Source organism: Rhineura floridana, chromosome 15 (assembly GCF_030035675.1).
Source record: "Rhineura floridana isolate rRhiFlo1 chromosome 15, rRhiFlo1.hap2, whole genome shotgun sequence".
NCBI classification, from domain to species: domain Eukaryota; kingdom Metazoa; phylum Chordata; class Lepidosauria; order Squamata; family Rhineuridae; genus Rhineura; species Rhineura floridana.
In genome coordinates, this window is record NC_084494.1 from 31394618 (window position 1) to 31422490 (window position 27873).

The 27873-nt window shown below is 47.0% G+C and overlaps 1 protein-coding gene across 5 annotated transcripts in view; it reads right to left on the bottom strand.

Annotated features, from left to right (window-relative positions):
- ARHGEF1 (Rho guanine nucleotide exchange factor 1) overlaps positions 1-27873 on the bottom strand; it is a 57475-nt gene that overhangs the window by 8876 nt on the left and 20726 nt on the right. For 2 of the 5 annotated variants that reach the window (XM_061597900.1, XM_061597901.1), the window contains exons 7-25: positions 26075-26180; positions 25733-25873; positions 23406-23435; positions 21629-21731; positions 20193-20286; positions 19440-19475; positions 18026-18178; positions 17775-17877; positions 12694-12882; positions 11229-11413; positions 10217-10363; positions 8979-9061; positions 7505-7630; positions 6200-6314; positions 4802-4902; positions 4611-4688; positions 3892-3967; positions 2104-2271; positions 251-338 (exon numbers count right to left, since the gene is read on the bottom strand). In XM_061597900.1, the coding sequence (XP_061453884.1) occupies positions 251-338; positions 2104-2271; positions 3892-3967; positions 4611-4688; positions 4802-4902; positions 6200-6314; positions 7505-7630; positions 8979-9061; positions 10217-10363; positions 11229-11413; positions 12694-12882; positions 17775-17877; positions 18026-18178; positions 19440-19475; positions 20193-20286; positions 21629-21731; positions 23406-23435; positions 25733-25873; positions 26075-26180 (2122 nt within the window). Of the gene's footprint in view, positions 1-250; positions 339-2103; positions 2272-3891; positions 3968-4610; positions 4689-4801; positions 4903-6199; positions 6315-7504; positions 7631-8978; positions 9062-10216; positions 10364-11228; positions 11414-12693; positions 12883-17774; positions 17878-18025; positions 18179-19439; positions 19476-20192; positions 20287-21628; positions 21732-23405; positions 23436-23830; positions 23968-25732; positions 25874-26074; positions 26181-27873 lie in introns of those variants that run through there. The other 3 variants (XM_061597902.1, XM_061597903.1, XM_061597904.1) reach the window with 3 other exon arrangements.

The following is a 27873-nucleotide window of genomic DNA, read 5'->3' on the forward strand; positions in this document are numbered from 1 at the left end:
AGCTATGCTTAAAGACCTTGCCCCACCTTCACTTCCAAAACCACCACCTTTGTTTCCACCACCCATCCCAGCCTTCCCCAACCTGGTGCCTTCCAGATGCTTTGGACTACAGCTCCCATCAGCCCCAGCTGACATCTGAAGGGCAGCAGGTTGAGGAAGGGCTGGGCTAAGGCATCTGCCACTCCAGCAGGGAACCTCCACCTTCCTCCCCGCCCATAGCACCTCAATTTCCCCTCCCCAAATTCCTTACTTCTTCCTTTCCGACACTGTCTGTGCTACCAGCTCATAGATCTGAGCCCCATTCTCCCAGCTGAAGATCACGTAAAAAGCCTTGATATCTAAGAGGAAAGAACAAATAGTGAGCTCAGAATCAAGAGAAGGGCGATTGATGACCTCTGTCAGCCCTCTCATCAAGCTCCCAATCAAGGTTTGTTTGATGCCAAGTTTGTAATCAGCCTGGATCACAAATAAAATAAAATTAAAATTGGAACCACATCCAGCACTTTCCCCTCTCCAAGAATATTTTGATGAGAAAATAAAAGCAGGGCTGTGCGTATGTTGCAATTTCACAGAGGCATGGAAAATCTTGGCTTTCATATTTTTTTTAAACAAAGGCAGATTTCTAGTGCTTGTTGCCGCAAAAGATGATAGAAGTAACAATAACAACTATTATTATTAATTATCATTAATTATTAGTATGATTACTACTACTACTATTACTACCACCATCACCACCACCACCCATCCTTCACTATAAGGTCCCAGGGCAGGTTACAGCAATTTAAAATTCAATATTAAATGCAGTTTAAAACAAATCACAGTCACAATTTACAGCCTGGAGAGATGTTTAGGGATTGGCAGTAGCAGAATTATTGTTGGCTGTGCTCCGGGACTGGAGATGCTGCAGCAGCATCTTGCATGTAAGGCCCGTAGGAAACTGCCTTATCCTGAGTGAGATCCACTGGTCTAGCTTAGTATTGCCTACACTGACTGGCAGCAGTTCTCCAGGATTTCAGACAGAGTTTCTCCCTGCCCTACCTGGAGAGCCTGGGGATTGAACCTGGGACCTTCTGTAGGCAAGGCAGATGCTCTGCCACTGAGCTACAGCTCTTATGCACACACAGGGATACAGGGTGTGTGCTGGGGGAGTGTTCCTGTTGTCACAAGTTCATTGGCTGCCTCTGTGTGCGGGCAGCAGGGGGGGGGCATCCTCATCAGTACAGTCTCAGATTGGTGGAATTTGGCAACATTTCCAAAGATGCAAGGGGGAGGGAAGAGTGTCTTTTGCTTATTAACACCATTGTCTGTATCTCCTGATTGCATGTTTTCCCCCTCTCAGCCCAAGCACACAGCTGCGGTGGCCACGCCAACAGCAAATCACAAGTACAGGATTGCTCTGTCAATTCCCCCAAATTAAGAGAACATTGCTCAACCTGCATAAGTTTATGCAGATCGAAGAAGTCCACAAGGCTGCCTGGGCAAAGATTATGTACAGACTAGAAAATAGGCTGGCATATAAGGAAAATGCCTCCATTCACACAGTCAGAGATGTGCCTGCAGCAGGCAGCAAACTTTTAGATTACCAGATGTAGGGTAATAGATAGGTTCTGGGTTTTTTACCTTTTCTTTAAAAACAACCTAGGAGTCAAGACCTGCCCTGAGCCAAACACTAGACTATTAATAACTGCTGCAAAGTTTGGTGGTTTAAATTTAGTTAGTATTTATTGCTTGCTCTGTTTCAATATTTCCTTTTCTTCCACAACCACAGAAGCTTGGTCGTTATGCAAAGCTGCCTTAGTGCCAGGATACTGCCCCACCTAACTAAGGCACATCTACTCTGCCTTGCAGGCAGAAGGGGGCTCCAATCTAGCTTCCAGAGTTTCTTCATTTGCTGGAAGATCCAGTCTGGGGCCTTTCTGCAGGCAAAGTGTGTGGTTCTACCACTGGGCTATATCATTCCTCCCCTTAAAAGCCTCCTTGGAAAAGCACATTCTTCATTCAGTGTTGTGAGACTGATCCCACTGCACAGGGCCCAGTTCACACACATTCAAGGTGTAGGTACGTGGTGGCCACCTCCACTGTTCTTCCACCTCCAGCACCCACCTGTGGCCACTTCGCGGGTCATGGCCGAATTGAGCTTGATGATGGGGCTCAGCATCTGCTTCCCATCAGGGGTAGGGGTGATGGTGCGGCTGTGGCATTTGAGAACTAGGCGCTCCTCTTGTTTCTGTAGAAGGACCAAGATGTCGTCCAGCAAGAGGACATGAACATCTGTGGAGGGGTGGAAGGGGGGAGGGAGAGAAGGCAGGTCAGTAATACCTCAGTTAACAAATCCTCCAGGAATGAAGCTCCTTTTAACAAAGGCTTTTTTTAAGGTGAAACTGACTATCTTTGCTTTGCTATGGATAAACTTTCAAGCCTGTGCCTTTGCTTTAAGGAGAAACTGACTAGCCTTTGTCTTTGCTTTGCTATCAATAAACTGACAAGCCTGTGCCATTGCTTTGAGGTGAAACTGACACGCACATGTGTGCTTTGCTATCAATAAACTGGTAAGCTTTGCTAGGTGAAACTGACAAGTCTGTGTCTTTGCATTGCATTGAAAAGATCTCTTGCTTTCTCCCAGGGCTGGGAAGGGAAGGATCAAATACAATTCACAGGAGGAGAAGGAGGAGAGGGGGAGGGTGCCAGGTAGGCACTCATTAAAGCCCTTGTTGAAGCTGCCCCCACCATCTATGAATCAGTGTAGGAACCTATTCCTATTCTTTTCATGTTATTCCTACCTCAGGTAGGAAAGTTTCTGTTAAATGTCCAGAAACACATCTACTTTGTTAACTGAGGTATTACTGTAAATGCTTTCAAGCCTAGATGGAACCCCAGGGCCCTCCCAAGGCTTAGTTTATAAAAAGAGAAGAACCAAGTGGCTTGAGCTCCCCTCTAACTCAAAAGCCCCATGCACTACTCGCAAGCATGACCTACATCAACACATGGAAAGACTGGACAGAAGCCCAGGGCCCATGCAAGGCTGAAAGGCCTAACAAACGCAAGCCTCAGAACAATCCCTAATCCACACTTCCTGCTCATCTTTCTCTCCTGGCACCCAAGTGAAGAACTGGAGCAATGCGTAAATGACACAAATGCTGGGGGAAGAGCTGGCTTATCATTCAGTGAGTCAGGCAGGGAATCTGACTGCAAAGACCCCCAAAGTCAGCCCGGGGTGGGGATGGGGCAGCTGTGGCCTGTTCAGCACTGAAGAAAACACACTCAAGCACTGGCCACAGCCCTGCCATTGGGCTATAATAGGAGAGAGCAAGCAATGGGACCGCAGGGCCTCTCAGCTGAAAGGCCAGCAGCTTTTGGCTGATCCTCTCCTTGAAATATTTTCATTCCAGCTCGACATTACAGGAACATCTTACTGATGTTTGTAATGATGTTTTTGATGGTTGTTTTGGCTTATTTTATTTTTATATGTCATATAGCACCCTGATATATTCTTATGAAAGTGTGGATTATGCATACATAGATAAATAAAATAAACTCTAAAACAAAAAAAGTGTCTGAGTTTTCTTTTTTCCTTCTTCCTACTGATGCCTTTTCCTCTTGTGTTGTGTCTTTTAGATTGTAATCCTAAGGGCAGAGGCTATCTTATCTGCAAGCTGCTTTGGGAGCCTTTTCTTTTTGCTGAAGAGTGGGAGAAAAATACTTTATATAAATAAACATTTAAAGGCACTCAACTTCAAGCTTATTTCACTTACATTGACACACTGCCCCTGGCATCAATTAGAGGTTCCAGAATCAAAGACCTATCCTGAAGTTTAGCCCTTCATGTTCCCACCCCTTGAGCCCATAGCAGCAGAAAGGCAGAGAGCCTGGGCATCAGGCAGTTCAACTAACCTACTGATTTATCCTTGGTAACACGCCAAGTCAGGGGCCCCTCATACACAAGGTTTCTCTTGGTGATGTCAGTGTTCTGTGGAAAAGAGCTGGTTAGAGTCTGGGCTTTTGCATACATTAACATTTGATACACACACAGCTGGAGAGTGGAGATAAATCTGGGGCCCTGGGGAACCCGGAGCTCACGGAAGACCCACTTCTTGCTCCAAATCAAAGAAACTCTTCTGTTGCTTTCAAGTCTATTTCACAAATCTCATTACTGAAATTGAGACAGTCAGAATAGACCAGTTGCTGGAAGCAGTCTTAAAACCACATTTTGAAAGGGTCCCCTTTCCCCTTGATCAGAGCTATGTGCTTTTAACAGCTGCATGACAGGCTGAAACTCAACAGGTGAACCAAAGCATGGAGAGACAGTGATGCAGAAGCTGTTGAACTTCTGCCTGTTGTGAATTTCTTTAATAGGCACAGAAAAATAGGAGGAAATACTGTTAAAGAAGCTCCTTCCTCTTGTTGAATAGGTGGCCACTCCATCTCTGGCAGAGATGGTGAACCTTGGCCCTCCAGATGTTGGACTCCAACTCCCATCAACTCCAGCCAACACGACCAGTAGTCAGAGATGACGGAAAATATCTGGAGGGTCACAGGTTCCCCACTCCCAGTCTGCAACCAGATTCTGCGGCTTCTCTGCCTGATAGGAAAAATACTAGGCAACAACTCACCCTAAATTCACTCAGCAGTGGATCTGTACTTTGCTTCAGGTTCGAGAGGTCCAGGCGACGCTGGTAATCTTTCAGTTTCTGATAACCATAGCAAAAGTGGGGGGGAAAACACAAGGAATGGTAAGGAAAAGAAAGGATTGTCTAAAGGAGAAATAATGTTGGCACACAGCAACAAGAGGAAGGGCTCTTACCAGCAAGTTCTCCATGTTCCGCACCTCCTGATTAACGTGGTTGAGGATCTGCCGACAGCAGTCGGCTGCCCTCTGCACCTTCTGGCGTTCCTCGGCCTCCTCTGTAGCATAGATCGAGAAAGATGGAAGTGCTTTATAAAAGGCATCCCCCCTTTAAATATGGTCCCAGAGTTTCCCCATCTGGAATTTTGCTTGGATCTAGTTTCACATTTTTCTGGGCCCCCAAGCAAGAGAAATTCTGTGGGCCCTCCTTCCCCATAGCGGAATCATACAGATAAGACTTAGACAATCTCTTTCATATATACATACACACAGAGAGAGGAAAGGCACCCCATTAGAAACAATAATAACGGAGAGCATATAGAAAGGGGGAGAATGTTTTGCAGCAGAGAGGAATATATATCCCGAAGCCTAATTAGGCCTGGCAAGCCTCCCCATTTGGTCCATGAGGCTGCTTTGGTCAAGTCATGCCCCCCTGCTCTACGGATGGCATCGTAACGGCACGGGTGGGCCAGGGGAGGTGTAAGCCCTGCCAACCCGCAGATCGGTGGCACCTGCAAAGTCCTCTGCAAAGCATTTTGCAAGCAATGCTAATCAGTGATTGCTGGAGCTTCTGTGCACAGTGCTATGCAGAAACAAAAAAAGGCTCATATGACGTGATTGTGACATCAGGTGACCAACAGGTGGGTGGCCCTGCCCATCTGTCAAATTTGGCCTGCAGGAGTGAGGGATCATAATGATCTGGCCTGCTGGCTGGATTCAATTCCCTCCCCTGTTCCAGCATATATGCCCTTTCTATATTTACCAATATGTTTACCATCAGCCTGAGCTCCTTGCCAGAACTTCTCACTGCCAAAGGTAAAAGGACTTCTTGGTCCCTGTCTATGTAAGCTAAATGCTATATAAGCTATTTTATCTGGTCCACTCTTGTCCCATGCAATTAACATATGTAGAGCCCTGCTGCATCAGGCCAAAGATCCATCGGGTCCTGCATCCGGTTCTTACAGTGGTCAACCAGATGCCCATGGGATGCCTGCCGGCAGGACCTGAGCACAACAGCACACAGCCATCACTGCTAGTAGCCATGCCTTATCCTCCATGAATTTGTCTAATCCTCTTTTACAGCCATCCAAGTTGGATGTCCACAAGTCCTAGTGTCATGAGAGAGAGGGAAAAGTTTTTCTCCATCCACTGTCTCCACATCATGCATCATTTTATACATTTCTATCATGTCGCCTATGACTTGACTTTTCTCTGAACTAGAAAGCCCAAAAGCTAATGTTTCATCACAGGGGAGTTGCTCCATCCCCTTGATCCATTTTGGTTGCCCTCTTCTGAACCTCTAGCAGCTCTGCTGCCTTTCCCCCTCAATCCACAACAAGCTCTGCATCAGCCCACCTGTGCACTTGGCAATGTTGTGAAGGAGCAGCGGGTACTTGGTGAGCCTCTGCATCTCAATGGGGATGATGTCCTTCAGTTGCAGCCGCCGACATCGGGGCTGACTCTCGGCCTCCTGCAGGGATCGAGAAACAAAAGCCAGGCCACTCACCAAGAGTGGGTGACTGGAAGAGGCACGACGGAAGGACCTCCCCAGGGTAGTGTTTTAGATCTGTATCTGAACTTCACATTTACAGTAGGGCCCCACTTACCAGCTCTTTGCATTCCGGCGTTCCACTAACGCGGCAGCGGGAAATTCCCCATTTTAAAGCCGTTTTTGCAATTTTGCAGCATTTTGGCGTCATTTTCGTGCAACGCACCCCATTATAATCAATGAGGTTCCACTTTATGGTGATTTCCGCTTTACGCCGGGGGCCTGGTCCCTAACCCGCCGTATAAGTGGGGCCCTACTGTAGATAACCGTCCCCAAACAATCATTTTTTTTCTTTTCTTAATGACCTGCACATTTGTTGAATGAAAGAACGCTGTTGTTATATGCCTTCAACTCGATTTTGACTTATGGTGACCCTATGAATCAGCAACCTCCAAGAGCATCTCTTATAAACCACCCTGTTCAGATCTTGTAAGTTCAGGTCTGTGGCTTCCTTTATGGAATCAATCCATCTCTTGTTTGGCCTTCCTCTTTTTCTACTTCTGTCTGTTTTCCCCAGCATTATTGTTTTTCCTAGTGAATCATGTCTTCTCATTATGTGTCCAAAGTATGATAACCTCAGTTTCATCATTTTAGCTTCTAGTGACAGTTCTGGTTTAATTTGTTCTAACACCCAATTATTTGTCTTTTTCGCAGTCCATGGGATGCACAAAGCTCTCCTTACTCGACCCTAACTGTGAAATATTCACTGGAAGAAAGGGAGTTGAAACCTAATCATCAGGGCTGCTAGTTTTTTCTTCTAAAAAAAAACCCGTTCCACACAAAAAACAAATGAAAGTTGCCTAAAAATACTGTGTAAATTAAGTTAATTGGGTGTATGTTTGACAACAATTTATCTGGCTTCTATACACTGAAGTCTCAAGGAGCTATGCACTCCATTAAAAAAAAGAATTGCCCCACATGAGGTTGTTAAGTGAAGTCTGACAGTCTTAAGGACTAGAAACTTTATTATTTTTGTAAAACATGGAAGATAGGATTCTTGGGATGCTGAATTGTGCAGCCAATACCAAATTTTGCACCTGAGAAGAATAGCAGAACCCACATAGCCCTACTCTAGAAGGAGAAGTGGCCTCACAGCCTCCTCCAGTGGTTACCTGGATGAACTGGTTGAAACGGGGCTCTTTCTTCTGCTTGGCTTTCAGCTGCTCCAAAGCAAAGGACTGGCGGCTGCAGAAGCGGGCTGAGATCTTCTGGAACCAGTTTCCTTCTGATCCATCAAACTGGGGGAATAGGCCAGTAAGGTGATCACATAGGATTCTTCAAACCTTTGGTCCATCCTGACCTCCAAGGTGACTTCTGCCTTGTCCCTGTCTTTGCCTTTCTCTCCCTGCACCCTCACATAGCTGGATATTCAAGAATCACAATGATGTATCTGGGCTGGTTCACGTGCATACCCGTTAAATCAGGTGTGGAGAAGGTTTGGCCCTCCAGATGTTGCTGAACTACAACCCCCATCTGCACCAGCAAGCACAGTCATAGCCAGGGGATGATGGCTGTTGTAGTCCAGCAACATCTGGAGGGCCAAAGGTTTCCCACACCTGCATTAAATGATGAGCTATGTAGGGTTGCCAACCTCCCTCGAGGGATCCCAGGAGAAAAAGTCAGATGAAATGGGGCAATGCTATTTCTGACAAGGCCTGCTTCTAGCCTTTCTCTTTTGCCCTATTTGTAAAGTATAAACCCAACCCTTCCCCCCCAAAAAATCATGTCCTTCAAGTCTTAATATTTCTCTTTCCTTCTCTGTGAGAGAAAGCAACTGAAAGGTGGGAAATAGCACAGGCATAATAAATCTATCAGAAAGCATATGGGCAAGAGGGCAATGACTACACCGGAGATCACTTCCTAGGAGAGGGGTGAGATATTTTTATTTTTTTTAAAAAGTGACACCTGTAGGCTCCACCTCTTGAAATATTTTATGCCACCCCCTGAAATATCTTTAACTCCCCCCCAAGACTAATGTTTGAGTATCTCAGTACAAATATAACAGAAAAAGAAACAATGTCAATTCATGTTAATTATAAAAATAATCCATCAATCCTAATTTAAACAAAGAACATAAGAAGTCCATATGTCCAAGTAGATATCCAGATGAGATTGGCGATTATGTTTGGCTAAAGGTGGTAACATGTGTCTTGATGATGGCCAGCTAGGTCATTCACAGATTTGATCTGAAGGAGAGGTTTCCAACTCGCATAGCTCTCACCCACTTTGCTACATCAGCTCTGCAGGTTGCTAGCATCCTGTCTCATAAAAATTAAGAACTGCTCCAAGCCCCTCGCCTCGCCATCCTCCCCGTGATTCCTTCAGACTACCTGCTCCATTCCATTCCACTCCTCATTCATGGGCCATCCTTCCTGACCTTTGACCCATTCAAGAGGCAGCTGGACAGCCATCTGTTGGGAATGCTTTGATATGGATTCCTGCATTGCACAGGGGGTTGGACTTCCAACTCTACTATTCTATGATTCTATGACCCCTGCTCTAAAGTCTTCTCATCTCTCTTCTAATCCATTCCCCCACCCCCGTCCCTCAAACACTGTTCCAAATTTGTCTTTTCTCCACTCTTACCCGAGCCAGCAGAGTGCTCCCAATTTCAGAAACAACAGAATTGTTTTCTTCCCTCAGCTTCTTCAAGCTCTCCAGAAACACTTCTGAGGAGAGATGGACAGAGAGAGAGAGATGGCACTGATGAGGAAGCAAAAATACCATGACAACTTCCCTACAGGCTCCATGACCCTTCCTCACTTGTTCATTCCTCATTCAGACACCTGAGGTAGGCTACTAAACCCCCACCTTGTCTAACCTGCTTCATCCCAGAACTCAGCACTCCTACCAACAAAATGGTGCCCTTTTCTTCAAGAATTCTGTAGCAGAGAAGCGCTTCCTCAGAGACAGTAAGCCTAAATCAGCCTTCATTAACCTGATGCCCTCCAGATGTTTTGGACTACAACTCCTCATCAGCCTTGGCCAGCTGTCTGGTTGGGGCTAAAGTTGTAGCCAAAAACATCTGGAATAGGTTGGTGAAAGCCAACCTAAATCATGGCCTGCTATGAACAGCCAGGCCTGGATAGCAAGGCCTCTGTTGCCATGGCAACATGACCTCCTCTCTGGTTCTGCTATGCCCCCTCTCCACATTTGGGCCAACATCAGTTCTCTCAGAACATTTAATGCAGACGAGTCACCACTTCATCTTGCCATTTTTAAAGAAAAAAAAATCTGGTTCTGCTGTTGAGGTATAACAGTGGCCTACGACATAGAAATTTAGTAAGTAAAGCTCCCCCAGGCATGGAGATAAAATGGGTGGGCAATAGCTTCACCTACTATATTTCTGATGATCAGACAGGTGTTAAAGGAACAGAAGCCACTGAATAAATAATTTTATATACACACAAATGCACACAGAAAGAGAGAGAGCTTTTTTTGTGACAGTACTCACTGGTACAAAGTATCATCAACTCTTTTTTATGCCCATGACAACCGTGTGTGTGTGTGGGGGGGAGACAGAGAAAGAGAAACTCCATACTTGCGAGTACTGACAGAAAAAGGTGTATGTGCGTGTACATGGTGATACTTTTCAGTGCACTGAATGATTTTTTTTGTAATCACAAGGTGCTAAAGGATAGTTTAAAAGGTGGCACCCAATGAATGAGTATGGGTAGGATTGTGTGGAAACTCTAGGGTATGCTCACGGTTGAAATACAGAACCAAGGAATACAGAACCATTATTCCAGGCAAATAAATCTGGCATGCATGCTTTTTTGGTTATGTTGCCATCCTCATCACCCCTTCTTCTCCCAAGCTCTCACTGTGTTCATCGACCAAGTCCTCCAGGCTGGGGAAGATGTTCACCAAGTCCCTCTCCCCAAAGAACCCCTCGGTCAGCAGAGGTTGGTAGAAGACCTCCAGCAGCACCCGGAGCATTCGTAGGTGGGCATGTTCTGTGATGAACAGCTCTACAGGAGAAAAGGCAGAGAGGAAAGTCAGGACAGGCCTATCTCTATAGAGGAGGAGTGGCAGGCTTTTTCAGCCTGGGCAGAGTAAGGAATATGGGCTCGGGTTTTTTCCCCACTCGCACACATCTCCCTCAGTCCTCCATCCACGCAAGCAGGAAGCATTATCAGCGTTCAAGGACACAGGCTAACCAGGCAAAAGCCCTCAAGCTGGGTGCAAAGTAGGGCTGGTAAAGCATGCGGCTCAGGAAGGTGTATGGCCTAGGGAGAGCCCCAAGGGTCAGATTAAGGGGCCTTGAGGGCCACATTCGGCCCTTGGGCCTGAGGTTCTCTGTCTCCCTTCTTCCCTTTGGGGAAGTGCGGTAGCTCAAAGGCAAAGCATCTGCCTTGCATGCAGAAGTTCCCAGGTTCAATCCCCAGCATCTCTAGGAACTCTGGAGAGCCACTGTCAGTCAGCACAGACAATGCTGAGCCAGATGGGACCAGTGGTTTGACTCGGTATAAAAGAGCTTCCTATATTCCCTTCCTGCCATCAGATCCCTCAGACCAGGGATGGGGAACCTGTGGATCTCCAGATGTTGTTGGGTTCCAACTCCCATCAGCCCACAGAACATGGCCAATGGTCAGGGAAGATGGGAGCTGGCAGTTCAACAGCACTTAGACAGCCCGCAGGCTCCTCATCCCTGCCACAGGTGCTGAACAAGACTGCCCCTTCACAGCTTGGAAAAAAGAAAAAGGATCTGAAGGACATGCGTCCTTTAAGCTCAATTCCACCCCACTCTTTCTGTCACCTGTTAATTTTCACAGGCCCCAAACACCCCATGTTTTTCTGAAGTGGGTAATCCGGGGATGAGAGCGTGTCACATACCATTGATCACTTCTTGCCGCTTCACTTCACTTTTCTTCAGCCTGAGGAGGGTGTCGGGGGGGACGAGCTCCCGCCAGTTTGGCGGTTCCAGCTCCAATTCCGAAACGCGCGGCTCAGTCTCCTCAGACTGGGGAAGCAGAAAGGACGGCGGGGGCTCCCCTCCCCCTGCCCCTCCTGGTTCCAGACTGTATGGGTCAACAAGAGAGAAACACACAGATAGTGAGGAAAGCAAAATAGGTTGTTTTCATGGGCCCATCCCAAAAGGACTCTGGCATTTCTAATTCTCACAAAACTACAATTCCCACAGTTCCTCGGGAGAAGTCACAACGGTTACACCTGTGCAACCCTGTTCTAAATTTCCAGTGTAGCTCTATCCCAAAATGGCTGCTATAGAAGATTCTCCATTCTGATTTCTCCTGCCAAGAAGCTACAAAATAGCAGAGTGAAGAAGGGTACAACTTTTATATATGTTTTAAATCTCTTATTATACTTGTATTATATTTTGTGCGTGTGCATGTGTGTACATATCTGTGTATATATATATATATATCTTTCATGACCTATCCCACTGGGTCCAAGTCTCTTAGCAACTGTTTTGCTCCTTCCCAGAAGTTAAAAAATTGTCAAGGTGATGAGGAAGAATTCACTGCAGGTCCTTTTCTTGTCAGCCCCTTCCTTCCCACTAAATAAATCCCATCATCCAAGTAATTGCTATTCATATTTTCCATAGACACTTTCAATTTACCAAAAGCATTTTAATTTTTATGAAAATTTTCTCCCTGACATTTTACCACTGGACCAGCTTAAAGAATTCACTACAAGACATGCTGCTTAGAACTATTTTGGTCCTCCTGGGCAGAAGAAATAGTTGGCTAGAGTGATTATTTCAAAAGGTTGCATCCTTCCTATTCCCCAGCTCAGAGGTTCACAAATTGTGGTCTGTGGACTACCAGTGGTCCGTGAGCTCTATTGCAGGTGGTCCATGGAAAGCTTGTGGCCCTGTACTTGATTATTATTTTTTTCTGAGAGCAGAAATCGAGGTTATTTGACTGGAGCAAATAACTGAACAGGCAAACAAGGCTATGGTCCAAGATTTTCACAGTACAGAGCAGGTTTTGTCCATGACGTCAACATTTTAAAAAACCCAAAAAACTATTATTACAATATATGCAAGTGCTTTGGTTTGTTGGACAAAAAAGTTTAAATGGTCCACTGAAAGCCCCCATCAATTTTCAAGTGGTCCACAAAAAAAACAAAAACAAAAACTTAAGAACTATTGCCTATAGCTCAATAAGAGGAATTATAAGACAGGTGCTTCTTCCCATCTTGGCACCAGGGCAAAGCGAGAGAGAAATGGCAGTAGACTAGTTCCCTCTGAACTGGATAGTTTGCGAAGGCTCCTTGTGCAGCTGGTCCATTTCCATCCCTCGTTGGGGCTACCCAGAGGGGACGTCTCTTCACCTACTTGCGACTCCCCTGGTTCTGCCGAGCCTGTTCTAGGGACTGCTTCTCCTCCATCTCATTGGCACGGGCAGCAGCCTCGATGTCCACATCACTTCGCGAGCGTGGCTGCTTGCCCTTGGCTGAGCCGCGCTGAGACCGCTTCCGCTCGTAAACCCGCAGGCTCTCTGAGCGGCCCAGCTTTCCTGTCAGCCTGGCAAGGGGTGGGTGGATTCAGGCCACATACACAACACGATGCAGACCAATCGGAGGCAGCGAGGGGCAGTGGGGAATGTTGGGTTTTGACAAGCCAAATTGGGAGACGAATGGAGGTGAAATAAGCCACGGAACGCAGGAGGGCCACAGACCAATCACAGTAGACAAGGAGGCGGGGCAAAGAGCCATGGAAGGTTGGCACCGTACACCAATACGAAAGGAAATGGCGGGGATCACAATCAATAAGCACACGAGCCAAGCAAGGTGAGGGGTGGCAGTGGAGACATTAGCACATGCAGCAGTGGAAAGAGAAGGGAAGAGAAAGGGAAAAAATGAGAATCCCAGAACCAGTAAGAGATCCATGCATCAGGACAGACACTCTGGGCAGGCAGGATGAATCTCCCATGCCACCATGCAAAGGCCTGATAGAGCCTCAGAGAACAGGTGTAGTCCCGAAAGGGGGTACAACCTCAAAAGGAACCCTGCTTTTTCTGTAAGGCCTGACACCCCAGCCCTCCCCACCCAGCCAACAAGATCTCCAGCACGCCTCTTCCCTAAATGTGTTTCGGAAAGCCTTAAAGACCTGGCTCTTTCAGCAGGCCTTCGGGGTACCCGGGGAGGGTTAATTGTTATAACTGTAATGCCTCCTGCCCAGTTTTAATATTGCTGCTGCAGATGTATTGTTTTTATATTGTATTACTGTATTTTATCAATTGTATTTTAACAATTTTGTAAGTCGCCTAGAGTGGCCATTGGCCAGATAGGCGACGAAGAAATTAATAATAATAATAATAATAATAATAAATTTATTATTATTATTATTATTATTAATAACACTCAAAATGGGTGCATTACAGGAGTCAGGGAAGAGGGCCCAGAAGCTGGAAGCTGCTGCACTAACCCCAGTTCACCACTGTGGGGGCACCAAGCCAATTAGCATTCCACCCCGCACGCCTCCCCAAATATCATATATATGGTGCCATTTTGCAAGCATCTATTTGGAGAGAGAGGGAATCGTTTCACCAGACAGCTCTGATGGATAGAAGGTAATACTTAACTCTGTTTGTGTGTCTTTCCCTGAGGAAGAAATTCATGCAAAGGGTGAGGGGAGTGTATGTGTGAGGATGCCACCAACCTTTTTCGCCTTCTAGAAGGGAAGAACAGAATATAGAAGGGTGATTTGGTTAACACTGAAAGGAGAGAAAGAGAAGAGAGAGAGAGAAAAGGAAGGAAGGAATTCTATCCTTGTTTTTATTAAAAAAAGAGCTATGGAAGGTGTTTTTTTAAAAAAACACCTCTTTAGATACCAAGACCAGAGAACGAGGATGAGAGGGTAAAGGAATGCTACTCCCTGAAATAATTGACAAGGGAAGCACCAAGTACCCATGTAACAACAGGTACATTTACAAGATCCTATCTTTTTATTCCAGATTAAATTGTCTAGAACAGGCCCTCTAGATGGTGCTGGACTCCAACTCCCATGATAAGAACATAAGAACATAAGAAGAGCCTGCTGGATCAGGCCAGTGGCCCATCTAGTCCAGCATCCTGTTCTCACAGTGGCCTACCAGGTGCCTGGGGGAAGCCCGCAAGCAGGACCCGAGTGCAAGAACACTCTCCCCTCCTGAGGCTTCCGGCAACTGGTTTTCAGAAACATGCTGCCTCTGACTAGGGTGGCAGAGCACAGCCATCACGGCTAGTAGCCATTGATAGCCCTGTCCTCCATGAATTTGTCTAATCTTCTTTTAAAGCCGTCCAAGCTGGTGGCCATTACTGCATCTTGTGGGAGCAAATTCCATAGTTTAACTATGCGCTGAGTAAAGAAGTACTTCCTTTTGTCTGTCCTGAATCTTCCAACATTCAGCTTCTTTGAATGTCCACGAGTTCTAGTATTATGAGAGAGGGAGAAGAACTTTTCTCTATCCACTTTCTCAATGCTATGCATAATTTTATACACTTCTATCATGTCTCCTCTGACCCGCCTTTTCTCTAAACTAAAAAGCCCCAAATGCTGCAACCTTTCCTCGTAAGGGAGTCGCTCCATCCCCTTGATCATTCTGGTTGCCCTCTTCTGAACCTTTTCCAACTCTATAATATCCTTTTTGAGATGAGGTGACCAGAACTGTACACAGTATTCCAAATGTGGCCGCACCATAAATTTATACAATGGCATTATGATATCGGCTGTTTTATTTTCAATACCTTTCCTAATTATCCCTAGCATGGAATTTGCCTTTTTCACAGCTGCCGCACACTGGGTCGACATTTTCATCGTGCTGTCCACTACAACCCCGAGGTCTCTCTCCTGGTCGGTCACCGCCAGTTCAGACCCCATGAGCGTATATGTGAAATTAAGATTTTTTGCTCCAATATGCATAATTTTACACTTGTTTATATTGAATTGCATTTGCCATTTTTCCGCCCATTCACTCAGTTTGGAGAGGTCTTTTTGGAGCTCTTCGCAATCCCTTTTTGTTTTAATAACCCTGAACAATTTAGTGTCGTCAGCAAACTTGGCCACTTCACTGCTCACTCCTAATTCTAGGTCATTAATGAACAAGTTGAAAAGTACAGGTCCCAATACCGATCCTTGAGGGACTCCACTTTCTACAGCCCTCCATTGGGAGAACTGTCCGTTTATTCCTACTCTCTGCTTTCTGCTTCTTAACCAATTTCTTATCCACAAGAGGACCTCTCCTCTTATTCCATGACTGCTAAGCTTCCTCAGAAGCCTTTGGTGAGGTACCTTGTCAAACGCTTTTTGAAAGTCTAAGTACACTATGTCCACTGGATCACCTCTATCTATATGCTTGTTGACACTCTCAAAGAATTCTAATAGGTTACTGAGACAGGACTTTCCCTTGCAGAAGCCATGCTGGCTCTGCTTCAGCAAGGCTTGTTCTTCTATGTGCTTAGTTAATCTAGCTTTAATAATACTTTCTACCAGTTTTCCAGGAACAGAAGTTAAGCTAACTGGCCTGTAATTTCCGGGATCCCCTCTGGATCCCTTTTTGAAGATTGGCGTTACATTTGCCACTTTCCAGTCCTCAGGCACGGAGGAGGACCCGAGGGACAAGTTACATATTTTAGTTAGCAGATCAGCAATTTCACATTTGAGTTCTTTGAGAACTCTCGGGTGGATGCCATCCGGGCCCGGTGATTTGTCAGTTTTTATATTGTCCATTAAGCTTAGAACTTCCTCTCTCGTTACCACTATTTGTCTTAGTTCCTCAGAATCCCTTCCTGCAAATGTTAGTTCAGGTTCAGGGATCTGCCCTATATCTTCCACTGTGAAGACAGATGCAAAGAATTCATTTAGCTTCTCTGCAATCTCCTTATCGTTCTTTAGTACACCTTTGACTCCCTTATCATCCAAGGGTCCAATTGTCTCCCTAGATGGTCTCCTGCTTTGAATGTATTTATAGAATTTTTTGTTGTTGGTTTTTATGTTCTTAGCAATGTGCTCCTCAAATTCTTTTTTAGCATCCCTTATTGTCTTCTTGCATTTCTTTTGCCAGAGTTTGTGTTCTTTTTTATTTTCTTCATTTGGACAAGACTTCCATTTTTTGAAGGAAGACTTTTTGCCTTTAAGAGCTTCCTTGACTTTGCTCGTTAACCATGCTGGCATCTTCTTGGTCCTGGCGGTACCTTTTCTGGTCTGCGGTATGCACTCCAGTTGAGCTTCTAATATAGTGTTTTTAAACAACTTCCAAGCATTTTCGAGTGATGTGACCCTCTGGACTTTGTTTTTCAGCTTTCTTTTTACCAATCCCCTCATTTTTGTGAAGTTTCCTCTTTTGAAGTCAAATGTGACCGTGTTGGATTTTCTTGGCAATTGGCCATTTACATGTATGTTTAATTTAATAGCACTGTGGTCACTGCTCCCAATCGGTTCAACAACACTTACATCTTGCACCAGGTCCCGGTCCCCACTGAGAATTAAGTCCAGGGTTGCCGTCCCTCTGGTCGGTTCCATGACCAACTGGTCTAGGGAATAGTCATTTAGAATATCTAGAAACTTTGCATCTTTGTCATGACTGGAACACATATGCAGCCAGTCTATGTCCGGGTAGTTGAAGTCACCCATTACTACCACATTTCCTAGTTTGGATGCTTCCTCAATTTCATATCTTATCTCCAGGTCTCCCTGAGCATTTTGATCAGGGGGACGATAGATCGTTCCCAGTATTAAGTCCCTCCTGGGGCATGGTATCACCACCCACAACGATTCTGTGGAGGAGTCTGCCTCTTTTGGGGTTTCGAGCTTGCTGGATTCAATGCCTTCTTTCACGTATAGAGCGACTCCGCCACCAATACGTCCTTCCCTGTCCTTCCGATATAGTTTATATCCAGGGATAACCGTATCCCACTGGTTTTCTCCATTCCACCAGGTCTCGGTTATGCTCACTATATCAATGCTCTCCTCTAAGACCAAGCACTCCAGTTCTCCCATCTTGGTTCGCAGGCTCCTAGCATTAGCGTACAGGCACTTGTAAGCAGTGTCTCTCTTCAAGTGTCTTTGGCACTTGTGGTTAGGCCTGTGGTAATTTTGCTCTTCTGAATTTATATCCTGTGCCCCTGCTCTCACAATGCCTACTTCTAGGCCTACCCCTTTTAAAATTTCATCATTTCTTTGGTTTCAACCCCAGCCAGCATGGCTCAGGCATGATGAGAATTGGAGCCCAAACATCTGGAAAGCCACCAGCTCCCCATCCCTAGCCTAGAAAAACTGTCTACGTACGCATGTGGATCTTGAGCATCACCAAACTGCACACAAAAGTGTATTCAAAGAGTGGAGAGGGTGGAATACACTTATCTCTTTTCCCTTCCTCCACCCCCACCCCCCAAATACTCCCTAAGAGCCCCAGCACTATCCCACCCCCCTCTCACCTTTCATTTTCCGTGCCATCTTCAGCTGGGGGCTGTTCCCCAGCCAGCGGTTGCTCTGCAACAGGGGAGTCCCCAGAATCAGCTGGAACTTGACTGTCTGAGCCTAAAGGGGGCAAAGGGAGGACAGGAGAAGGATAGACGTCAGTGTGAGGGGGGAAATGATGCAAGCACCTTCTTCTCTACCGTTTTAGAGTTCCCTGCCCTCCCTCCCTCCCTTCCCACTCCAGCCTCAGGCTCATCCTGTCTCTCACCCTGCTCTCCGTCATTGCCCTCCCCAGGTGGGGGGTGAACAGTGACGGACACTCCAGGGGGATCTGACCCCGAAGGGCTTCCCTTGCCCCGCCCTGGGCCTCCGTCAGACAGCTTTGCTCCTTTCCTGTCCACGGCTGGGGCCTTATCGCCTGCTGTACCAAAACAAACATGGGAGGAGAAATAAACGTCAGGAGACAGAGTAAATGCATACACCGCTCTCTAATAATGTTAAATGCAAGGATCTTCTCCCTGCCCTCCCGCCTGCCCGCTTCCTGTACTTCTCTTCTGAGAGCTTATGCAGAGATTCACACACACACCCCTCTTTGGTTGCTGGCCCTTGGAAAAGGGCTATGCCTCGGTGGCAGAGCATCTGCCTTGCATGCAGAAGGAGCCCAGGATCAATCCCCAGCATCTCCAGGTAGGGCTGGGAAGGTCCCGTGCCGGAACCCCCAGAGAGCCTCTGCCAGTCAGTGTAGAGAATACTGACCCAGATGGACCCATGGTCTGACTCAGGGTAAGGCAGCTTCCTATGACTGCAGCCTAACTGTGCAGTCTTATGCATGTCAGTGGTATAGGATGGCAGCCTTGAGCGTCACCAGGTGATGCTCCCTTTCTTTTGCCCTTAGAAGCCTTTCAGGAAGGGTGGTTCTTTGCAATTAGCCGATATAACCTGTGGCCCCAGAAGTACTCCCTTGAGGGGAACGGCCAGGGCTCAGTGGGAGAGGATCTGCTTTGCATGCAAAAGGTCCCAGGTTCTATCCCCAGCGGCATCTCCAGGTAGGGCTGGGAGAGTTCCCTGCCTGGAACCCAGGAGAGACACTGCCAGTCAGTGTCGGCAATACTGAGCATAAGGCAGCTTTCCGATGTTCCTAGGATCAAGAAGCAGTGATCCCATTTAGGTCTGGGTAGCTTCCCTGCTACTATTTCCCTGGCCATTTAAACGCTGGTGACAACTATTCAAGGGCACAGTTAATTATCTGGGAGGGGTGTGCCTGTGTGTGTCTAATTGTGCAAGCGCACAATTTGTGCATGAGCCTCCAGAGAAAAGGAAGGAAGCCACCGGTCCTCCTCCCCCGCCCAGCCTGAACACAATACAGACAGTTCCCATAGACAAGACACACAGATGGATACTCATGGAACAGCCACAGCATGCCAAGAGGTTGTCAGATAATGGGGCGAGTATGGTGGGTTTGTATAGGAATGTGTGCAATGTATTAGTAGTATATTATTATCAGGAGGTGGGGGAGCAGACAGGGGACACTGTTATGTAAAACCATGAATACAAAAGTTAGTGCCTGATGTTATAGTAGGGAGTATTAGCTTAATGTGGATCCCTCCACAGAGGGACAAGGTGACACATGGGGTGTCATGCGTTATTGGGGAGGTGGTTTGAGGAGGGAGGGGTGCTGGTACCTTCACCCTCTGGTTTGGATTGTCTGTAATCAGAATCTACAAAAAATTCAGGAAAAAGAAGGAAAAAATGGAGGAGAAGGAAAACTGGGTAGGAAAAAAGGATAAAATCAACTCCCTCCCAAGGACACACTTGCCTGCGTTAAACAATAATATGTATATTTTAAAAAAATCCTTCTGGGCAGAGAGCATGTCAAACTCACCACTCACACTGGCCTGGTGCATGCAAATAGGACCGTTTTGCAGGCTTGTAAAAAAAATTAATTAATTAACTTAACTGGAAGGTAACCTAACCTCTGGTCATCAAAATGCTAAGATATAGGCAACTGACCCTGTTCTAAGGAGGTCAGCCCTGGGGTAAATAGTGACCAGGCCCCGAGGAGACTTGCCAGCTTACCCTTTTGCGATCAGTGAAACAGGAGGGGCTGTGTGCCATTCAGGGTTGTGGGTTCATTCAGGTGCCAGTTAGAGAAAGCCATTTCCTCCAATCCACACAGTGGCCTTGATCCTGCATTCCCCCCACTTCTTTGCCTCCTTTTGCGTCCAGGGTGGGGACAAGAATGAACACACCCACCTTGGTGGCCTGCCTTCACTTCTTCTGGGATTACCCAAAGTTCTTTTCTCTTAGCTAAATGGGGCTGTTATGATCAGGGAGGCTGGAATACCGAGCTAAGCACAGGGCGAGAAGCTGCCTGGACCAGGATTAAAACATAATTTGCCTGCAGGCTTTGCTCCTGCCCTCAAATGCGTACTTACAGTGGGAGTCACTGCGGTTCCAGCGTGCAGGGTCCAAAATGCTGAAGCCCTTCTTTGACTTGGGAGCCTCCTCAGGTTTCTTTGTCCCTGAAATCTGGATGAGCAGGAAGCAAGGAGAGGAAAGATGAATGTACCTCTACATCTGCAGGAAGAGCTGCAGCTCAGTGGCGAGGCATCTCCTTTGCACCTATAAAGGTCCCAGGTTCAATCCCCAGCATCTCCAGGTAAGGCTGGGAATGTCCCCAGCCTGAAATCCTGGAGAGTCGCTGCCAGTCAGTGTAGACAATACTGAGCTAAATGCACCAATGGTCTGACTTAGGATAAGGGAACTTTCTAATCCTCCCCTTGTCCAAATATACTCCTAGATATGTCCCATTTCCACAAAGGTGAAGCTCTGTTGTTGAAAAGAAACAGCTGGGACTCATGGCAAGCCGCTTTTTACACCCAGTTCTCAGAGGCAGTTCATCACCTGGGGGAGGGCGCTAGGGACAGGTGCCCCCCTGGTCTCGCCTTATAGGCAGCTACCAAATTATTATTTACTCATCACCATCATGCTTTTTATTTGTATGCCGCCTTTCCACAAAAAATTATGCTCAGAGTGGCTTACAACAAAGTAAATAACAATTACAAAATCAATTTCAAAATAACAAAAACAATAAAACAGCAATAATAAAACAGTAACATAAATATCACAGCAAACACAAAACCCTTTCAACACTATAAACATAAAAACATTACATCTGTTAGCAAGCAACATTACACTACTTGGCAAAAAGGTACAGGTGTCCCCGCACTTGTAGTGCGAGTCGTTTCCGACTCTTGGGGTGACGTCTTGCGATGTTTACTAGGCAGGCCGTATATATGGGGTGGGATTGCCAGTTCCTTCCCCGGCCTTTCTTTACCCCCAGCGTATGCCGGGTACTCATTTTACCGACCACGGATGGATGGAAGGCTGAGTGGACCTCGACCCCTTTTACTGGAGTTTCGACTTCTTCCTTCTGTTGGAATCAAACTCCGGCCGTGAGCAGGAGCTTTGGCTGCATTACCGCCGCTTACCACTCTGCGCCACTTGGCAATACAACCAAAATAAAAGGAAATTTGACCGTTTCAGCCTTCCTCCTACAGACAACACACCCATGATGGTATTCAGAGTCCCACTCCTGCAGCCACTTCTTACAAGTCCTCCAAAGGCAGGGGGCAGCCAGAAACACCCCACCCACGATGGTACTCAGAATCATTATTATTCATTATTATATATTACATTTGTTCATCCCTTTCCACAAAAAGAGGCCTCAAAGCAACTTACAAATCCACAAAATACAAAATGATCACCAATCCAAAACCTAATGCCCAGAAAGAATAAATAAAAAACCAGATTTCGTTCAGTTAACAAGAGCAAAACCACACATTCACTCCAATATCAGATTTTTGCATACCTTCTTACGGAAGAAGTTGGCTTTCGACTTCTTGTTATCAGCAGTTTTTGTCTTAACCCCCAGATGCTTCATATACGTCACGATGGCAGTGAAAATGGCAGAACTAAGGGAACAAAGCAGAAGAGGGAAAGGAGAAGAAAAACACAAAAGGATGTTGAGTGGTTCCAGACAGCAGCAGGAGATGTGCGATACAGGGAAGACTCGACAGAAGGCGGGACTGAGCAAGCTGGCCTACTTTCAGTGTTGGTATTATCTAGTAAATGGGGTTCTTGGATGGTGTTAACTAGAAAACGTACATCAGGTTTGCTTTTACCTTGATGGCATAGCCCTGCCCCCTCATCCTTTAAATAAGGTCATTTAGCATCAGTCACTGCCATGGCCCTTCTTTAGAGCAATGCCTTGCGTTCAGCGGTTGGCCTACACACAGAGCTTCTCACACCGAAACCAGAAAACCAGTATCGTATGACCAGTTCAAATGTAACACTTCTTGCGATTTTGCAGAAGGTATCCTGAGGGAATATGCATACATAGGGGAAAACCTGTTTCAGTGCAGCTTTTTCCATGAATGCATCGAAATTCTCTGCAAAGTGTTACATATATACAGTATTGTCCCCTGGTATAGTTCCAATCATGGTTGGACCGGCGGCAAAGGGGCAGAGGGCGCTCCCTCTCTTTCTGAACTAACCACAATACCTAGAGCAAATGGCCATGAATGCTGAGGGCGTGCACAGGGCCACAAGTCGCTGAGACAAGCCTTCCTAAAAGACATTCACTTGCAACTGTCCCATTCACTCCCAGGCAGGCAGAAACAGAGAAATAACAAACTTATTATCCCATTCCCACCTGCAAGAGTAGAAAATTACATAAGAACAGCTCAAGCCTGCTGGATCAGGCCAGTGGCCAATCCAGTCCAGCATCCTGTTCTCACAGTGGCCAATCAGATGCTCATGGGACAATCGCAAGCAGGATCTGAGTGCAAGAGCACTCTCCCCTCCTGCGGCTTCCGTCAACTGGTATTCAGAAGCATCCTGCCTCTGACAGTGGAGGTATAACATGGCCATCATGGCTAGTAGCCACTGAAAGCCTTATCCTCCATGAGTTTGTCGAATCCCCTTTTAAAGGCATCCAAGCAGGTGGCCATCACTGCCTCTTGTGGAAACACGTTACAGGTAGCTTGCAGGGAGCTTTAAAGCATATTTAGAGTCTGTTTTCCAAGGAGGGAGGGAGGAACAGATACAAGGAACAGGAGCCCATTCTGTTTCCAAACCTAAGATGCAGGCAGGCAGGCAGACAACAGGAGCGTCAAGAACCCTCATAGGAAGGGCCTTTAGATCCATGGAAAAGAAGGAATTATGCAAGCAAAAAGGCCCCAGGTTTAATCCCTAGCACCTCCAGTTAAAAAGGCAGGGCTGAAAAGGACCTTTTGCTCAAGACCATTTGTGTATACACTGCTGGACCTGGTGGCGAAATGGCCAGACTCTGGATAAGGCAACCTCTTTGGTCTTTAAGACAGGCTAGTACCTTGCATCAGGCTGAAAACCTGAAGGGTTAAAAGAACAGCCTTACCCCCCCCACTGCCACACACACACACACACTTCCTGAGCAATGGTACAGCTAAATTTACTGCAAGCCACATCCGGCAGCGTGTGTGTGTGCATGCGTGGTGTGGAACACTGCCGAGCCTGCACTGCAGAAATGAAACCCCTGACCTCCAATCTTCCTGCCCCCCCACCCCCCAACATCCAAATCAACCACCTCTGCAACCCTTTTTACATACCTTTTTTCCTCGTCGGCAGAAATAGTAGGGCTGGAATCAACGAGAGAGAGAGAGAGAGAGATCGGCTCATGAAATTCATATTTATTGACCTACTCCATTTGTAACCCCAGCTTCTGCTAAGATGTTCAGAGTGGCTTATAAGGGACTCTCAAAAACAACCCTAGCAGTCAGATGAGACTCCACGGTAGTGCACCTTGGCCAAGATTATGCTGCAGGCTTGCCAGACAAGCAAGGATTTGGATGCAGATCTCCTTGGTTTCAGTCCACCTCTCTAACCACTTTGCCACTCAGTAACTGAAGGGAGCAAGCTGGCATCCTCAGAGCAGAAGCTGCCCCCCCCAACACACCACGTAACCTCAGAGGCATCTGTATCTCAAAAACTATCTTCTCTCTTTCCCTCCCACTCCTTGTAGGTTTAAACTCACCGGTACAACAGCCCCATCTTTGCTTCGTAAGAGAGTAACAGGTAAAAGGCAAATACGCATGTTCTGGGATGTGGGATGCTGAGAGGTGCCTACAGCTGAAACGCGGCTGCCGTATCAAGTTGGATGCAGCAACTGAGGTGGGGATGGGGGGCGCAAGGAGTTTATACACCCTGCGTGGATGATGCAACAGGAGGCAATGTTCTGGGATGGGTGGAGGACATTTTGCTCGCTCTCCTTCCCCCCACTGCCTGACAGCTGGTTTCCATTATCTGGTAGAAACTTGGCAGCGAAGGGGGTGGGGGAGAGAGAGGTTTGGGGAGGCTGTAATCAGTCTGCCTTGGCCACATCCATAGAGATGATAGATCAGAGCCAGAGGACAGTTCTTGGCCCTGATCCCAGTGCAAATGGGATGCACGCCAAGAACCAGAAGCTCAGTCCATGGGAAAAGGGAGCAGGGAGAACAGAGCCTCCTTTGCTCTACGACAGAGACACCCGTCTGGGCAAATCTATCTCCCTTCTTCGAAGGGAAGGCTGGATGGGACCAGTAGCTAGGGGGAGGGGTTGCCTATGGTTAATAATAAGCTGCATAGGTCCACTGAGCCTGGATAGGAAGGGGGAGATTATAGCAGGCTGGGAGGCCATTCTGCTTTGTTGACCAGACATAAAAAGGTCTGGAATAATATCAGGATGGAAGAGGAAAGATATATCCATCCCACCCACCCCCTCCCAGCCATGGATCAGTCCACTGATGGAGTCCAAGAATGGGTACAAAGGAAGGCAAGGGACAGTGGTCCGTATGGGCCCGTAAGTCGGACCTGCAACAAAGGATTGCAGCGTGAACTGCTCCTATTCCATGTTCCAGCCAGCCATGCCCTTTTCCAAGATACTCCATTTCATTCCACCTCCACCACCCCAATTAGCCAGCCAGCATTCCATGCTGACACATCATGTTCCATCCTCATACATCATGTTCCATCCTCATTGAGGTATTGCAGCTTCAGGGTTTTTCTCCCTAAAGTTGTTGAGGGTTTTGGACTTCTAAAAAGAACAAAAACCTTCAAGAGTTCTCCCAAGTCTTCTGATACTTCCCTCTAAAGGTCCACACTCTGGAAATGTGTTCGCTATTGGGGCATACAGAAGCAGTGAGGACTCTCTGGCCTGATAGTCTAATTAGGCCTCCCAGGCCTCCCGAATTGGGCTATGAGGCAGTTTCACCCAAGCCACACCCATCTGTGGGGCAGGTAAAAATGTGGCTGGACCAAAATGGGTGAGGGTTGCAGACTCCACTGATCAGCTGATTGGTGGCACATGTAAAAACCCTCTACAAAGGGCTTTGCAAGCACTGGTAATCAGCTGTTTTATTATTTATTTATTACATTTATATGTCACCTTTTCCTCTAAGGAGCTCAAGGTGGCATACATGGCTCTCCCCCGCCTCATTTTATCCTTACAATAACCTTGAGAGGCAGGCAAGGCTGAGAGACTATGACTGGCCCAAAGTCACCCATCAAGCTTCATGGCTGAATGGGGATTTGAACCCTGGCCTCCCAGGTCATAGCCCAACACTCTAACCATTACACCGCACTGGCTCTCCGACTCTCAGGGCTTGCAAAGTGTAGTGCATGGGGCTTTGCAGTGCGCCATACACAACGCTAGATGGGCAGATTCACAGGTGGGTGGCCCCACTCACCTGTCAAACGTGGCCCATAGGGGTCCAGCTCTCCACTCCCAATCAGGATCAGGTCAGATCAGGAGGAGGAAAGTGTCTCACTCGGTAGCATTGGCGGGGGGGGGGGGGAGAGACTGTGCATACAGGGCAGGCCCAACTGTAGAAGGAACTAATTGTCTGGTTCTTGGGCAGGCTCAGTGACCAGTCCTAGGAATTGGGAGCCAATCACTCACTGCATCTCATCCAGCCTGCCCATCAGCCTCTCAGCCAGCTGCTTCTCCTTGGCCTCGCGGATCCCCTTGTCCTTGGTCCGACAGCATTCCAACTCAGAAAGCTCTGATTCCCCCGGGGTCATCCCCATCTTCCTCTTCTCCCTGCAGGAAATAAAGAAGGAAGCCATTAGGAGCCGCACCCTAAAAGCTTTGCCATTGGCCACGCTTGCTGGGGCTGATGGGCATTGTAGTTCCACCACATTTGGAGGGCCAAAGGTTCCCCACGCCTGCCCTAGCCCTTCCTGCCTTCCACCGAGTCCTCCCTGCTCCTCCCTCAATGTCCAAGGATCTCAGGGTCCATACCTGAAATCCTCCAACTGCCGGGCAATCTCGGGTTCTTGGAAAGCCTGGATCTCCTGCAAGTATTTCCGCTGCTGGTCATCAGGAAGAAGCTCAGGTCGGGTACGGTCTGCAGTAAGGAGAGAGGAGGGCCCCTAAGCTGTAGGCATGTTGCAAAACTGGACATGAGGTGGTCAGAGTCTTTGAGACAACCCTGGATTCACATCAACAAGGCAACGTCTGTAAAGCAGGAGAACCCTCCCTGAGACTCAAGATGGTTTTTCGCCCCCCCTCCCTGCAAATATCTTCCCCCTAGCAAATGGCCAGAAGCAGTTCAAGTTTCCCTGCAATAAGGAGGCAGGAAGTGTAGGAACTCCTGCATTTAAAACATTCTGCTGGAATGAATCATTGCAAATTCGGCAATAAGACTGGCAACTGACTTTGCATATTGCCATGTGTATCATAGAATCATAGGAGTTGGAAGGGGCCTATCAGGCCATCAAGTCCAACCCCCTGCTCAATGCAGGAATCCAAATCAAAGCAAGTGTAATCTGCATACTTCAGTGCAAAGTTGTTGTTTTTTCCCCAAGAAGTTGGAAGGGGGTTCCACTGAATGGAAATATGTTAAGAAACTGTTAGGTAAGAAGAGAATTTCAGGAGTCAGAAGTTTGTCCTCTTTGTTATTATTAATAATTCAGCACTTATGCAGTACTTCAGTGTTCTACGTGCTTCACACACATTATCTCAGTCACTCTCGCAACAATCATGTAAGGCATATCAGTACTATCATTTCCACTTTGCAGATCTTGGGTGGGTGCCAGCTGAGGCACTATGATTTCAGCTTGCCTAAGTGAGAGATAAAATTTGGATCTGGGACTTCCCAACTCAGTCTCTCAGCCGCTGCTCAATACTAGCTCATCAGGCTGAATGGATCTGCTTGTTGTATTCAGTGTGCAATCTGCCTACTAATGCAAACTTAAAAGAATGTGGATGTTTTTGTTACTTTTTAGAAATACAATAGTGGCAGGGTGAAAGGATGGACTCCTTCGAATTGCTGGCCTAGGAGCATGCAGGCTGTGAGAAGTCCTGAGAACAAGAATCCTCAGAATCCTGGCAGATTCAACACTCAAATCTTCACTCACCAACACATGGCAGGGATGCGACTCTGCAGACTTCAGCACACCCACCCTTCCCCTGACAGCACCACTACAATCAAAATCTCTGACTGTTGCTAGCGTCCCCACATCAGTGCCACATTTGTTCTTGCCACAAAAGTGTCCTAGAAATTTTCCCAAGTCCAGGTTGCTCCGTGCTTCCTTTCATGGTTCATATCCTTAAAGTCCAGAGGGGGAACTCTTGTTGCTGTATTTGTTGAAGAGCAAAAAAACCCCCAAACAAAACAAACCAAAAAAAATCACACAAACTCAGAATAAACCCCTCAAAGCTCCCCCAGCTGTCCTGGCAGCCGGCCTGCAGGATAAACAAAAGGGATTGGCCTGCAGAACTGACTGAAGAAGCGTTTGGGGATTTGGGAGGCCGCTCCAAGGGGAGGGATCTCCTCTGTGATTTTGTGCAAACACAGCATCATCAAGGGAAATCGCTTGCAGCTGTTTTGGATGCCACTGTCTCTGGCTGGCTGCCAAGATGGAAGCTGCCTCTGGAGCAAAGCAAGCAATCCCAGGGCGACAATGCAGCCATCTCTGGGGTGGTGCAGCTGTTCGTTTATCCATGGCCCTCTTCAACAGTGTGTGCGTAGGGGGAGCGTCGCATCTGCTTCTGGGGTTCAGGCAACTGTTCTCACAATGCAAGGACCTATTTGCACA